Source organism: Helianthus annuus, chromosome 13 (assembly GCF_002127325.2).
Source record: "Helianthus annuus cultivar XRQ/B chromosome 13, HanXRQr2.0-SUNRISE, whole genome shotgun sequence".
Classification (NCBI taxonomy): Eukaryota; Viridiplantae; Streptophyta; class Magnoliopsida; order Asterales; family Asteraceae; genus Helianthus; species Helianthus annuus.
The window spans coordinates 45323136-45338429 of NC_035445.2; the positions used below are offsets into that span (position 1 = coordinate 45323136).

General features: G+C 35.7%; 1 protein-coding gene across 18 annotated transcripts; it reads right to left on the reverse strand.

The window, feature by feature from the left end:
* Nucleotides 1–5634: 5634 nt before the first annotated feature.
* Nucleotides 5635–13750, reverse strand: LOC110897760 (receptor-like protein 51). 18 transcript variants are annotated; one of them, XR_004876985.1, is made up of 20 exons: nt 13681–13750; nt 13380–13463; nt 13011–13074; nt 12823–12934; nt 12677–12750; nt 12285–12367; nt 12151–12208; nt 11978–12057; nt 10734–11747; nt 10577–10648; nt 10395–10466; nt 10248–10317; nt 10060–10159; nt 9592–9701; nt 9090–9204; nt 8550–8664; nt 7345–7470; nt 6650–6972; nt 6283–6330; nt 5635–6102 (listed from the first exon to the last, which is right to left on the reverse strand). XR_004876985.1 is itself a non-coding variant. In XM_022144488.2 (15 exons), the coding sequence occupies exons 5-13, from the start codon at nt 12698–12700 to the stop codon at nt 10260–10262; spliced, it is 612 nt and encodes a 203-aa protein (XP_022000180.1). In that variant the 5' UTR covers nt 12701–12750; nt 12823–12934; nt 13011–13074; nt 13380–13463; nt 13681–13750; the 3' UTR covers nt 9591–9701; nt 10050–10168; nt 10248–10259. The 18 variants fall into 18 exon arrangements, 1 of the variants encoding a protein (XP_022000180.1); XR_004876981.1 differs by having other exon boundaries at nt 10050–10159; XR_004876982.1 differs by having other exon boundaries at nt 9592–9727; nt 10050–10159.
* Between the last annotated feature and the right edge of the window lie 1544 nt (nt 13751–15294).

A 15294-nucleotide genomic window follows, 5' to 3' on the forward strand; every position in this document is an offset into this window, starting at 1 on the left:
CGATTGCCATGGTTGCCAGCATCCAGGGGTCGAGCGTGGAAAAACTCCGTTTGGCCCCTTTTCCCTTGTTAGCGTGTACCATGTTGAGCTCTCGCGGCCTTTTACCTGCTGCTTTGTCGTTTTCTTCCTTAATAGGAGGCAGTCCTTGTTTGATGCCTCGCACCAGGTGTGCCAGTTTACCCGCTTTCACAAAATATTCAATCTGCTTCTTTAACTAAAAACAATCATTGGTATCATGGCCACTCCCCTTGTGGTATTCACAGAACTTGCTTGTGTCTTTGTTGGGGTTGTCCTTTAGCGGCTTTGGAGGGTTGAACTTGAGGTTCTCGGAGGCTAGGATTTCTGTCGGCGTCTTGCTCAAACTAGGGTACTCAGACCGCGGCTTAGAGGATTCATTCCTTGAGTATGTATTTCTAGACCTGTCGTACCGCGAGTCTGCTCTGTCCCTTTGGTATCGGTCTCCTCTACCTTTACTTTTAGAAATCCGTTGTTCTCTATCCTCCTGACCTTTCTGAGCTTCCTTCTTTCGATTAGCCGCGTGACTGGCTGCAACAGCCTTTTCTTGTATAACATATACTTTGGCTATCCTTAAGATTTCGTCGATGGTGGGAGGCACGCCGTCCCTCCCGTGAAGTGTTCTTAATAGCTCATCATCGTTTACCCCTTGTAAGAAAGCTCCAAATGCTAGATCGTTAGTAAAACCTGGGATCGCCAGGCTCTCTTTGTTGAATCTAATAATAAAACTTTCAACCGTTTCGCTGTATCGCCGACAAATGTGGAGGAGTTCGTTTCGATCTTTTGTGTGTCTTCTTTGCTGGCTAAATTGTAGTATGAACTTAGCCTCTAGGTCTTCAAAACTGTCAATTTCCCCAATGGGAAAACTATCCCACCAGACCCGGGCTGCGCCTACCAGCGTTTGGACAAACATCTTGCACCAGAGGGGCATGGGCCAGCAGGCTACTTCCCCTGCGCTTTTGAATAGATTGAGGTGATCATCAGGATCGCCTAGACCATCGTATTTGCCTACTGTTTGAGGCATCTTGGGCTTTTCCTTGATGGGAGCTTCCGCGATTCTTCTGGTGAACTTTGACTTGAAGGTTGCGCCCACTGGTTTGTAAGGTCTGGTAAGTTCGTCCCCTTCTACGTTGATAGGTTGTATCGGGGGAGCGACCCCACCCTGGGTGGTACCCTGGACAACAGGGGGTTGAGCCGGGGTGATGTTTAGCGTGGAGCTGGGACTTCCACCTGGGAAGAATCGAGGCCTAGATGCGTTTCCTCTATCATAAGCAGGTTTCGCCGTTGGCGGGGTCTGACCATATACCGGCTGGGATGTTGGAAAAGTCCACGAAGGGGGCATATAAGCCGCGTATGGCGACTGCGGAGCATAGCCTTGCGTTGCCCCCTTGAGAAGTGTAAGCCGGAGTATTGTATGGAGGTAAATACCCGTAAGGGGGTGCATAATAGTACCCGGGGAAATAAGCCTAATTTCCCGGCGTAACCGGGGCGTTCATGATTCCCGCTTGCATGACCACTGGCTGATGGGGTGGTGTAGATAGCGCCGCCGTTAGCGCCGCTGAATACAAGGGTGGCATGGCGTAGGTGACCGAAGGTTGATAATATTGCGGCATGCTCACCTGTGGTATAATAGTGCTCGGGCTTGCTGATGTTATGAACGGCATAGTGCTATGACGTATCGTCTGTGCACTAGTGGTTGTTGCTGGGGTGAAAACATTAATGCATGTTGCAATTGGTTCGACTGATTGGAACTGCAGAGAAGTGTAGGAAAACAGGTATGCCGCCGTCGTCCCAGAAGAAATGGCGGTGGTGCCTGTGAAACCTGGTGGGGGTCCATCTGCTTCAAATTCCAAGTCGAGTGACCTGGTTGTAGCCGGTGAGGCTGGCATGGTGGTAACGGGGCTTGTCTCTAGCAATGGATTACTAGTTGCCATCGCCTGGCTTGGTGTTACTGCTACGTTCTGATCGCTTTCCATGGGGTATCGTCTTGCTGTTACCGAAAAGGTCCCACGGATGGCGCCAATGAAGAAACACTTACCCTTACGGTAGTATCCGACTAAGAATTCAACTCTTGGCGATCCGAACTGCTAGCTACAAAATAGAACACCGTTAGGACTCGTTACAGGAATGGGGTTATTCCTGTAACCACCCTCCGGCGTGAGAATAAGTCTTGGTTTTGGGAAAAGGAAAGTATGAATGTAGAGAGAGTAAGACGAGAGCAAGATGATCCATACCTTAGATGTTTACCTCTATTTATAGTTTACCATTAGGGTTTTCCCTAACTTAGGATGGGCTCCGATAAGTTAGGGATTTGCATGATCTTCCCAAAAGAATGGAGATTTAGTTACGTGATTTATCCATGCAGAATAGAACATTCTAGAATAAATGTTTATAATTAATTGTTTATAATAAAATAATAGGTGATGACCAGGTCGGTATATCCAATCCGGGTCATACCTCGTCGATCAGTTAGGGGAATTTCTATTCAGAATATTTAATATGCGTCTCAGCAGGAGAGACGAATTTCTAGGTTCCCAGGTTTAATTTTTACCTAATTTGTTGTCGTTTTTGTTCTAATTTCAGGGTGAAATCTTAAGATTCATATGTTTACACATCTGTTTGGTATTTCGATCGCTAAGGAAGGATGTTTGAGAGGGAAGAAAGAAAGGATGTGGATATATCATTTACCAGGTGATGGCTTTGATATATATATATATATATATATATGTATGTATATATTTTACAGTTTTGATATTTTTGTTGTGTATGATGTTAGGGTTATGTTTTTTGGCTAAGATCTAGTGTGATTATTAATGATTAAATCCACGCGACTACTCGAGCTTGGTTTTTCGGCGACTGTACAAGAATAAAAGGACGACAACTTTGTCGGTATTGGACATTTTCATGTCGGTATTGGACATTTTCATATATTTACTCTCAATGTTGTTGATCATAGTATGTTCATCTCCATCTTTGTTCTCGCATTTGAATTATGCGTCGTTTTAGGTTAGTTTTGTTTGTTGAACTCCAATTTATACGGTTGGAAGTTTGGAACTTAGTTAGGAGTTGTAGTTAAAAATTAAGAGCTCTTAACTGGTTCAATAGTTTTGGATTCCTATTTCGAAATAGTATTTGAGAATTTCATCTCAGACTAAACCAGGTCTATTATGTGATCTAACTACAATATAAGAGGGGAAGGGGCACCCTCGGCTAGCGGTGGTCGGCTTCGAAGCCGCATGCGGAACACCGCCGCCACCCCCCTTGGGTAGGCGAGCGGCTAGGGGAGCTCGATTGCTGCTTGCCGAAGGTGATGTGGGCAAGGAACTGCGAAAGGACTGGTTCTCTAGGACTGTAAATTCATTTTTGTTTGATTTGTGTTTAATTATGGATGCTGACATTAAACTGATCTGTGAAAAACGTACTTTTTTATATCTAATTTAACCGCCTACTTTACTTTTTTTTGCCATCTTAAAGGCTTGGTTTAAAAAATATACTTATTTTTATCTAACTTAGCCGCCTACTTTACTTTTTTTATTGTTTTGAAGGCTTGGTTCAGAAAAGCGCTCAGGCGCGAGGCGCCTAAAGCACACCGTAGAGTGTTGAATACTATTTTCTTAAAAATAATGGATCCTTAACACACTAGAGATATATAAAGGTATTTTTTTGCGGAATTTCTTTTTTTCCTTGTGCTATTAGTATTAGCATTACATGATGTTCATCTTTTACGTGTAGACACTTGGAGAAGCAAGATGAACTTCTAATGATGCTTATAGATCAATGTCACATGAATTACATAAACTTCAGGTAATGTTTTTGCTACATATATGGCTTTTTATTACTTTCTTCCTTAGGAGCATTCTATGGGTGTGTACTTCTAACACGACATAAAATCATGCACGGACCTAATATGCATCTTCTGGTTGTATACACTTAATTATATCTCTTATGAATTTTTATTATTTATCTTAAATTCAAAAAGATGGAAAATTTTATGTTGATTGAAATAATTATATGCAACTTCCATCTATGATAAAACCTGTGTGCGTGTGTTGAATTATTCATCTTGGTTGCGTATATATCAAATTAATCGACTTCTGACAATTTACTTTGTAATTTGCGTAGGTGGGAATCTTGACTGAGCACGGCCCATTCCTGGTGGGCAGGACCCCGTGCCATAGCTTCTGTTCTTGTTATTTTTGTTGGTTTGGATGTGGATGGGGGCTTGGCGAGTTGTGTCAATCCTTCTTCTTTGTATTTATGTTAGTTTCTGCTGTTAATTTGCTTATTTTGTGCGTTTAAGCTTTTTTGATCCTATAAATTAAAAAGAAACAAAAAAACATGCTTTTTTCAACGTTAGTACCGAAAAATGGTTGATTTTACGCCGTATTTGATATAATTTATATGTTGTATTTTACGCACATCAAATACCCCCACACTTGAATCTTTGCTTGTCTTCAAGCAAAACTCTAAAATGTGGCTTACACACCTAAAAGGACTTTATCAGGTTTTTGGTTTAGGGTGAAAGGTAGTAAACAAACAAATAAATTTGGGTAACAAAATGGCTAATCATACTGCAATTTAACTTTCATCATTTACAGCTCTTCAACTTTTAACAATCTTCTATTCTTTTATAGCATCTCTTTATGCATTGCATCAGGATCTTGTATATTTTTCTTTACATCTTTTTTTTTTCTTTTCTTCTCATTCTGATTGTCATCGTTCTCTTTACTTTCTGTTGAATTATACCATCAAGGGTAATGGAACGATTAGGCTAATAAAGTTATACTTTGGCTTCAATAACAAGGTAATCAAATGAAAAGGTTTAGGCTAAAAAAGGCTTCTAATGAAAAATTATAAGGTAGGAATATGAAATGAAAAGAGTAAACAAGGGGTTCCTATTTATCCTACTTTTGCCTTAATTATATATGTAAAGTAACTAGGTTATAACCCGTGGTACCCACGGGTCGCTCTATTTTTAAGGATATTAATATTTTATTAATTTTATTTCAATGGTCCGTTTTATCAAATTTGTGAGGATATATATAATATGATTCAATGTTAATCGTATATAATAATATATGCAAACAATGTAATTTATGAATGGTAACAATTACCATATAATTTTCAACATATTACCAGATAATGTTCTACGTATGTAGAATGATTCAGACCAAGATAAAAGGATGATAGCCCGTCTAACAATTCTCTGGATACATATTTATAACCCGGAAACTTTCCAGGTTCGAAAATTTAAGTTACAATAAATAAAAGTTTATAAATAACACTTTTAACCTCTAAAGTATCCTCTTTCCTTTTTCTCCACCACAATTTTTTAATTCGGTTTCTTAAAGTTTTTCTTGTTGTAAAGAGCCATAAAAACATACAAAAGCAAAATGAGTATATGTAATGTTAGGAGTCTAATCACAAATTATGTAATAGACAATAAACGTAACCCTATAGATCTTTCTAACTGATTCAAGAAACATGACAGAGCGTACTTTGAACAAATCAATGAACAAAAACATTAGATTCCTTCTCAATCAAGAAAAAAGATGCACAATTTATACTTATTAAATTAAAACAGCTTATATTCATCAATCAAACTCTATGCACATGAAGTTTGCTTAAAAATCAATCCAATCCAAACCTCAAACTTTCAATTTTCAATTTGATTTGTACATCACCAGAAATGATATTTGCACCAAAAGTTACAATTCATTACACACCCCATACAACATCTCTAAGCATCTTTAATGGTATATGAATCAATCTTAGTGTTAGATGATATAAAACATCAAACAATTTCAAACTCAACCCGAAAACTTGGAAAAATAAGCCTTCTGAGCTGGATTGGTGATCCCACACTTCAAATCCACACTATCAGTAATCTATCGCGTCACTTTCTTACGTTGTTCACCTCCAACAGGTGTTTTATCAAAATTCACAATGACGTTCTTATTGATGAAGCAACCAATAATGTGGACGGAAATGTCGAACTTTCTACTTCCCAGCTGAAACTCGCCTCCACTTTGTAATGCGTCATTTCGCTCTTGTATACTTGCCTTTAATTGCCATTTCCTTGTAGATCTAAATCAAGAAACAATCCATTACCCGTTTCTTGAATTGGTCACTTCAAATTTACATATATTATCGCTAATGGTTAAAACAGGTGAAACAAAAAATATACATATTATTCAGATTAGAAAAAAATGGGTTGAATGTCACATAATGCATTTTAATACATAACCAGACCCAACCCGGACGTACCCGTTTAGACAAAAGGACTTTTGATGAACCCAAACGACCCGTCTTTACCTGCATTAGAAAAGGACCCATTATAAACAAATAAGGGGATTGATAAAAGACCAAAGAAATTCATAATGCTCAAGACCACTTGAGGAGCAACAGTCGATATATACAGAAATCAAACGCTAGAGAAGCCTATATTGGGCCAATGGGCCATAAACTAATAAACTAAACTATATACACTATACACACAATGCATTTAACATGTTCTCTTATGCATTGGAATACATAAATACACAATAAAAAACTTAAAAACATTCTATATGAGGTTAACTCGATTAAAATTTATTGAACAAACACCAGCCGATAAACTCATCAAAATAAATACCTTAAGCATAACTCTCATGATAGCAAGACCACGGGCATAGAAATCACCTTGCTCCAACTCTGTTCTATATTCATCTAATACAAGTATATCTGACCACAGGCACAGTATATCTGACCCGACAAGCTGTTCGGAAATTCGGTACCGGTTCCGAACCATTACCATTTGCTCATCCCTAGAAACACCACCATCACTGCGGGAAATGGAACTAAATAGAAATCGTTGTTTTTATTAAATAACCATCCATTTATTCAAACACTGAGAACAAAAGCTGCTTCTTGGATGCATATTTTTTTTATCTTGTAAGGTTCACAGAAGCCTCAAACCTTAAAACAAAGCAGAAGTAAGATCTTATGAGTTAATAAATATAAATTCCAGCTTCAAATTATTAGCAAGATTAAAAGTATATCCAACCAAACATTTGTTAAAAAATCATTAACCTGCCAAATGTGGCAGATTTGTTTATGTAGTTTGATGGTCTGATGTCCGTGTAACCAATATATAAGTTATTTGAGATATAAAAAAGTCGGTTTGAAATGGTGAGTTGGTTTTTAGATGATATGGAATTAAGTAAATAAACAAAGTTGATCAAGTTCTTTGTGGATATAATTATACAAGTTCTTTTAGGTTGACTAAATTATGATAAGAAAACAATGCATACAAACCATATATCATCAAGACTAAAAATCATAGCTTACCATCACCAATGGCGCATGTTAGACCCAAGTTTCAATCATAAGACTACCATGTTTCAGATCTGCAGTTTGTCCATGAAATGGAAAGCTCGCAACTTTCTTTTGTGCCTCCTTTGGTTCAATAAACCCCTGCATTTGTCGTGAAGATCAACATGATTAGAAACCTTTAGTTTCCCATGTTGTCCAACAGATTCCCATAAGAATTATGGGTGTGTTCACAAAGTGTTAAGTGTGGAAACTAAAAAGCAACCGTAAGAAACCAAACTGAGATAACTTTCTTTTATCGCTAATAAGAGAATCCACCATATTAACACAAACGTTTCCCAAAAATCGATTTTTTTTACTGAAATAGTGCTAATATCAAAAATGAAATAAAAACTAATGCTGGTTCTCAAAATATTTCGCAAATAATGCCATTGCCAATCTGAATGGCGATTTTTTAGAATGTAGTAGGTTGTTCAGAAATCTTCAGCGCTGTGCAGGCTTTTTGATGGGAATGGACAGACCTTATCAGCCAATCATTGAACCTGTACCTTATCAGCCAATGTTATTGGCGAATTCATGCAGTTATAGCCAATATAAATGGCGAAAAGTACCTGCCTGACAATACAGCCAATCTTATTGGCGAAAAGCTTATTTTTTGCATTATTAATGGCGAAAATCTGCAGGAATTCAATCTGAATAGCGAAAACTTTTCATTTTCTGCACACATAGCCATTATTAATGGCGAAAAGCAGCTAAGCGCTGAAAAGGACTGGAAAACAGCCATTATTAATGACGAAAAGTGCTGAAACCTGCTGAATTTGCCATTATCAATGGCGAAAAGCTGAAACCTCCTGATATTATATTTTTTACAATATGTTTTATGTCTTGGGTGGGTATTTAATAATTATAGCTTAAATTGACATAAGATTTTATTATTATTATTGTATTATATACATTTGTGTGCATGTTGGAAAAATTTTAATTTAAATATATTGATTCGCGAAAGAAAATATCGGGTTGAACGGGTCATGTTCGGGTCAACCTGCAAATACCAGGGGTCGTGTTCGGGTCAACCTGCAAATATTTGGGGTCGTGTTCGGGTTCATATGTATGACACGATTTTCAGGTTTGGGTCGGGTTGAACCAGCCAACCGGCGAACACGACCCGTTTAAACTTTACCACCCCTAATTCTAATCACAAAGTATCGTTTTTATAACTATACCTGATGGACATGGCTTGATTCAATGCAAATGAACGATCATATACTTCGTTTGGGGCGTCGGGTAGAGGACCCGAGGCATGTCCTTCGGAGTTTGAATAGTGCAAAATAGCAACGCCTGTGACGCATTGCCAAACTGATTCATTAACAAATCTCGGGCTTGCTACAACGTAAAAATCGCTACTTGCGTTTTGATCCATATTAACCAGAAAAGAGTAAGACTGTCCCACGTGGATATCGAATAAGATTTTATTATTATTATTGTATTATATACATTTGTGTGCATGTTGGAAAAATTTTAATTTAAATATATTGATTCGCGAAAGAAAATATCGGGTTGAACGGGTCATGTTCGGGTCAACCTGCAAATACCAAGGGTCGTGTTCGGGTCAACCTGCAAATATTTGGGGTCGTGTTCGGGTTCATATGTATGACACGATTTTCAGGTTTGGGTCGGGTTGAACCAGCCAACCGGCGAACACGACCCGTTTAAACTTTACCACCCCTAATTCTAATCACAAAGTATCGTTTTTATAACTATACCTGATGGACATGGCTTGATTCAATGCAAATGAACGATCATATACTTCGTTTGGGGCGTCGGGTAGAGGACCCGAGGCATGTCCTTCGGAGTTTGAATAGTGCAAAATAGCAACGCCTGTGACGCATTGCCAAACTGATTCATTAACAAATCTCGGGCTTGCTACAACGTAAAAATCGCTACTTGCGTTTTGATCCATATTAACCAGAAAAGAGTAAGACTGTCCCACGTGGATATCGAAATATTGTCACAACATCATAATCATAATTTATAATAAAACATGTACTATTACTAATAATTAAAGTTTTTGCAGGCCAACTAAGCTGACCAACCCATTAGACATGCACTTACAGATGACTTCTTTCAACACAAACTTTACTTGAGTATTTGACCCGTTACCCAACCCGCATATTATGATTTATGCCAATTCTATTAAGAATAATACCATGAAGCTTCATATGCCATGTTTTATATAATAAACTAACTAATACCAATAACATCTACCTGGATCAACGTTAAGCGTTGTATGGTTAATGCCATCCGGAACAACGGAACTATACTTAAACGGTCCCCTGCCGTTGACCAGAACCCCATCTGGCATTCCAAGCTCCTCTCTGTTATCAAGAGAAGCTCGTAAATCCTTGGCATACAAAAAAGAAAAGAAAAAAAAAGCATTTATTAGATTAGGGGCGGCAATTCTTGATATGGCCCGAAACCTATCCCGAACCCGACATTAAAAAAAACAGGGTTGAGTTGACTAATATGACCTGTTTAAAAAAATGGGTCGGGTTCAGGTGACCCATATTAAAAGTGACTCGTTTTGACCCAAACCAAAATACCCCTTTTTTGATCGACCCATTCTGATCTAAACAAAAATAAAACTTTTTTAATCAATCGGTTATGAGCCGAACCAAAAATAAAACTCTTTTAATCAACCCATTCTAACATAAAACCAATCTTACCCGAACCTACTTTAAAGATACAAGCTTTAGAAAGTTATAGATACTGCAACACTTCACTCCAGTACATAAGCCTCGGGATTTCACCGTTTAGCCGATTTTGTGCCAAGTCCCTAAGATAGCTATCATTTATATAAATAAAATTATGGATTTTTTATTATTTTTATTCTTTTAGGAAGAAAATGAAGGAATGATGCTTACAAAATCTTCAAATTAGGAATCTGTGATAACGTTGTAGGGATCAGACCGGTTAATTAATTGTCTTTCAAGACTGTGACACAAATGGAAATAGTGTCATCAAATGTGGCCAATGTTTAGCTAGCAAATATTAGTGAATGTTATACTGACAAGAGCTCAAGCTGTTTTAACTTCGATACCAAAAACGGGATGTCTCCAGCTAACATATTGAATGATAGATCCCTAGTAAAGTAATTTAATCATAAATCATAACCACAAAACTTGTTAAAGTTATTAAATAAAAAACAGATGCCAGAAATCACAAAAAAGGTTATTGTTTATATGATGCTTACAGGTTCTTGAGGGTCTTGCAATCACCAATCTCATCTGGAATTTGACCAGATAATCTATTACCACGTAGATCTCTGCTTAAACATGATCCAAAATAAGATTAATTTTTTTTATTTCAGAATAACAAAAGAATAACATATTTAGGGTTAGAATAAATACCATAGGTCCATAAAATGAGCGTTTGAATGCTGAATGAGGATTGAGCTGCCATTAATTGGTTCCTCCGAGTACCAGAACCCTATCAATTTAAAGTGCAACTGCAGCCCCAAAAAGCACCGAATCAACACAAAACAGCCCCAAGACAGCATCAAATTCGATAAGTATATGCGTACAAACAGATTTACAATCAAAAGCAGAGAATACCTTAATTAAATTGTTAGTTGAAATCAATGTTGATTAACGGAGCTAGAAACATACCTTGAAGATAGTCGTAGAGCACAAAAGCAGAATATCTAATGTGGCGGCGTCGATTATCGGAACCAACCCATCATGAATAGTTTCAATCCATATTACCCATTTTGACCCATTACACAACCAAAAAAGTCTGTTTCCACCTCTATAGAATTATATATGCATAATATAGCATGAATATACATATAAATGTTTGGATCACTAACCATACATGCTGTAAATTATAGCAGGAAACAATCAATTTAAGACAATATTTACTTGGTTCAGTAATTGTTAACATCCAGGGTCATTAATACATGAAAACAAAGCAGTACAGTTCATTTTATATTTTGAACCCATAGAAAAAAAAGGATATAGCAGAAAAAAAATTATAGCAGAAAAATTGAACTTTTTAGTACCATGACTAACTAATAACACCTAAAACACATTTCTTTTTTTTTTCTTTTTTTTTGAAATAGCAACTTTTTTTCTACTTCAATATCTAGATGATTCTCAACTAATATAACCTCCTTTTGTTCATATCAAGGCACAAGAAATGCAAAACAAAAACATTCATTTCTTAACAAAACCTGACAGCAAGCATGAATATGCATATAGAAATATCAGGTTTGATTTATTTCGGCTATTTAACGACAAAGCGAGCATTCGACTATTAGGCCATGTCAAAATTCAACTATACACCAACTGCAAAACACTACCTTCTCCCTGTGGCACAGCAGTTCCAAAACTCGTACTCCAACGGCATAGCCCGCATCCTCCAATCTGATCAAACATAATTTTACAGCATCCATGAAAGTAGGTATTAGATATGAATTCCAGTATTACGCATTGAACACTCATTAGTTCATATCAAAGATTCCACGGGTCATTTTATAAGACATCAACAACCTTAACGATAAATCGACCACCAACATCTTTCTATTCGTACCCTAATATAATGTTCAGTGAATCTACTCATCTAAAATGAAGTATAAAAATGACTTTAAAAGAACCTTGCAAGTAGGACAGAGCTGAGACCAATTATTCCAGTCCAATTAGCTGAGTTGATCAGATCAATTTTCACCAAAGGACCCTGCATAGAATTTATTTGTATGGTCACACTTCGTGAACGTATTTTTGTTGTGAGCAAGACTTGTTTATCAATTAATTAAGGAGATGTACGTACCTCAGCATCAGCATTATTTCGAATCCCTTCAAATGTTTTCACATAACCGGGCTCTTTACTGCAACCAAATAAATCATCATACGAAATAATTAACCAATATAGACTTTTTCTCATTGTGTCGAAATAAAGCATACCTGCTGCAGCGGATAAACATCAATAGTGAGGAAGCTGAAAGCGAAACAGCGGTCCATCCCCAGAGCCCAACAACAGCAGTCACCTTTAGAAGATTAGAAGGTAACATAAAATGAAAACTAAACATCCTCATTAGCATAGTAATTAATTTAAAGATAACAAATTAATAATTGTTGATATAACCATGACAAATTAATAATTGTTGATACATATATAGGGTTAAATACATACTTGTGCTTCAGAATTGGCTTCATATAATTTATACCAAAATATTCAACATGCAGTTTACAAAATGTAATTTTCCATTGTAATAGAGAGCTCGATGACATTGGATCATATAATTTACACCAAAATATTTCTTTAAACATAAAGGCAAAAAGTTTGTAATACTTACAATCATCCCAGCATGTGCGCACATATAAAAATCATTGTTCCGAGGATGGCACACCTTGTTATCAATCACAGTTCCTGTGTAAAATGAAAAGCAAATGAATTGACTGACTTCAGCAAACATAAGTAGTTTGGTAAACAAAGAATTACCAGGTGGAACGTTATCTGGAGATCCTGGCTGGAAAAACTTTGTGTGATGATTCTTTTGAGCAATGATCAACAGAAACTTTGGGCACCATTTATCATCAAGAAACTTGCAAGCCTGCATCATTTGAATAAACATAAAAAAGTTCCACTTCATATAAAAATGACTAAAGAAACAATTATGCTGGTCAAACCTCGATAAATTGGTCCAGTTCGATATTGAGAACCTAGCTGAACTGTGATTCACTCACACCATCCCTACAAAATGAGGCACGGAATAAATAAATTGAAATTCATATAAACTAATGTCAAAAAAATAATATAATCGCAAGGCGCCATTTTAGTAATATATGAATTTCTTCTTTGTTTAAACAAAGTTCTGATAGTTGTTTGACTATAAAATCGAAAGTTGACCGGCTGAACATTTATAAAAGACATGAAAAACCAAAACAATGCCTTGCTTGTTTCTAACTCGGTTTTACGAAAAGGAAACAATCTAAAGTTTACAACTACGGTTATTTAAACAAAAAAATCAACTTGAAAGTAGAAACCAAAGTGTTTACCTGAAAATAATAATCTGGTCAGGCTTTCGCTTCCCGGAGCTCACATAGAAGTCAAGCCGCCACTTGAGTTACCAGACCCGAGATCTAGGGTTTCATATTATATGTGAAAAAGGAAAAAATGATTAACAGCGATGATATCTATGGATTACAACGACGATGAAGACCTTAGATTTAGATTGAAAGAAAACTCAACACATAATTTAGATGACAACACGGATCCACTGAAAAGTATGAGATATACAAACCAAAGAAAACCTTGAATTAACCGAGAATGATGGTTGATTAATTGTCTAAATCTTACCTTTACATGGAGGAGTAGCAGAGATATCGAAGACAAAGAAGAAGAAACCCTAATTGTGGTGGAGCGGCATTGAAAAGAAATATAAAGGATCCATTATTAGTCATGCTTGACCCATAATCCGACCCGAATTATTTCGGATCCCGTGTCAAAGAAAAGTGGACGGGATTTTCCCGCCAAAAAGCAAAATTTAGTGGCCTGATAGCTTGACACATCAACAAAATTTAACACACTTATTATATATAATAGATTACCTTGCCGACTAGACCAGCTCAACCGGTTTGGTTTACAATTTATTTATACTCAGAACCAAAATCACTAGAACAACGTTAAGGAAATAAATGTGTTCATGAATGGTTCATGAACACTTATCGAACGAGATTTTATGCTCGTGTTCATTCATTAAGGAACTGAGCATGTTCACGAACACAAACGAATTTAACGAACGCGATGAAGGCTAAAGGTGGATGGCCCAGAGAGTAGCACTGAACTTGAAGCTCTAATTGTGGAACGGATGTCAATCGTATTCGTTAATCTATCTACTATAATAAAAGAAACCCACTATTGGACACGTGTCATTCATTGAATGTATTCTCAAATCTATACTTATCTTATATTAACTAAATAAATAAATAATAAATTAATATTAAATTTTATCATACTTTAATAAAATATTATCCTCAAATCTAAATTGTTAATTTAATATATTTTTTAAAACAAATACCTCTCTTTCCTACTTATCTTATATTAAATATGTAAATAAAAAACTAATATTAAATGTTATCCTAATTTATTAAAAATATAACTTTTTTATTATTTGGTATACAAAATTATATTTATTCAACTCGTGTAAAACGCGGGGTTTTTAAAAATTTAACTTTTTTTATTATTTACTATACAAAGTTACATTTATATAACCCGTGTAATACACGAAGTTTTTAAAGATATAACTTTTTATCATCTGCTATGTAAAATTAGATTTATTCAACATGTGTAATACACGTGGTTTTTAAAAATATAATTTTTTTATTATTTGGTAGATTTTTCAACCCGACTATACACGAGTTTTTTAAAGATATGACGTTTTTAGTATTTACTATACAAAATTACATTTATTTAATATGTGTAATACACATGGTTTTTAAAGATATAACTCTTTTTTAGATCTATTTAACAAGTGTAATATATGGGGTTTTTAAAGATTTAATTTTTTTTTATCATTTGGTAGATTTATTCAACCCGATTATACACGAGCTTTTTAAAGATACGACGTTTTTAGTATTTAGTATACAAAATTACATTTATTTAATCCGTGTAATACACATGGTTTTTAAAGATATAACTTTTTTTATTATTTGATATATAAAATTACATTTATTTAACTCGTACAATATATGAGTTTCATAAAGATATAACTTTTTATTATTTAATATATAAAATTATATTTATTCAACCCGTGTAATACACGGGGTTCTAACCTAATCTATACTATATAATAAAAGAAATCAATTAAAGACACATGTCATTCATTAAAGCTATCTATTTTCATAGATAATTAATATTAATTAAAAAATAATTATAAAATTAAATTTAATATAAATTTAAACAATTTGGATA

Excerpts from the sequence above, each read along its gene's own strand:
- LOC110897760 (XM_022144488.2), bottom strand. The coding sequence starts at position 12,700 with ATGTGCGCACATGCTGGGATGATT. Across the intron at positions 12,058-12,150 it reads GAAATAATGCTGATGCTGAG|GGTCCTTTGGTGAAAATTGA; the intron begins GTACGTACATCT and ends AATTCTATGCAG. Across the intron at positions 11,748-11,977 it reads AGCTCTGTCCTACTTGCAAG|ATTGGAGGATGCGGGCTATG; the intron begins GTTCTTTTAAAG and ends ATGTTTGATCAG.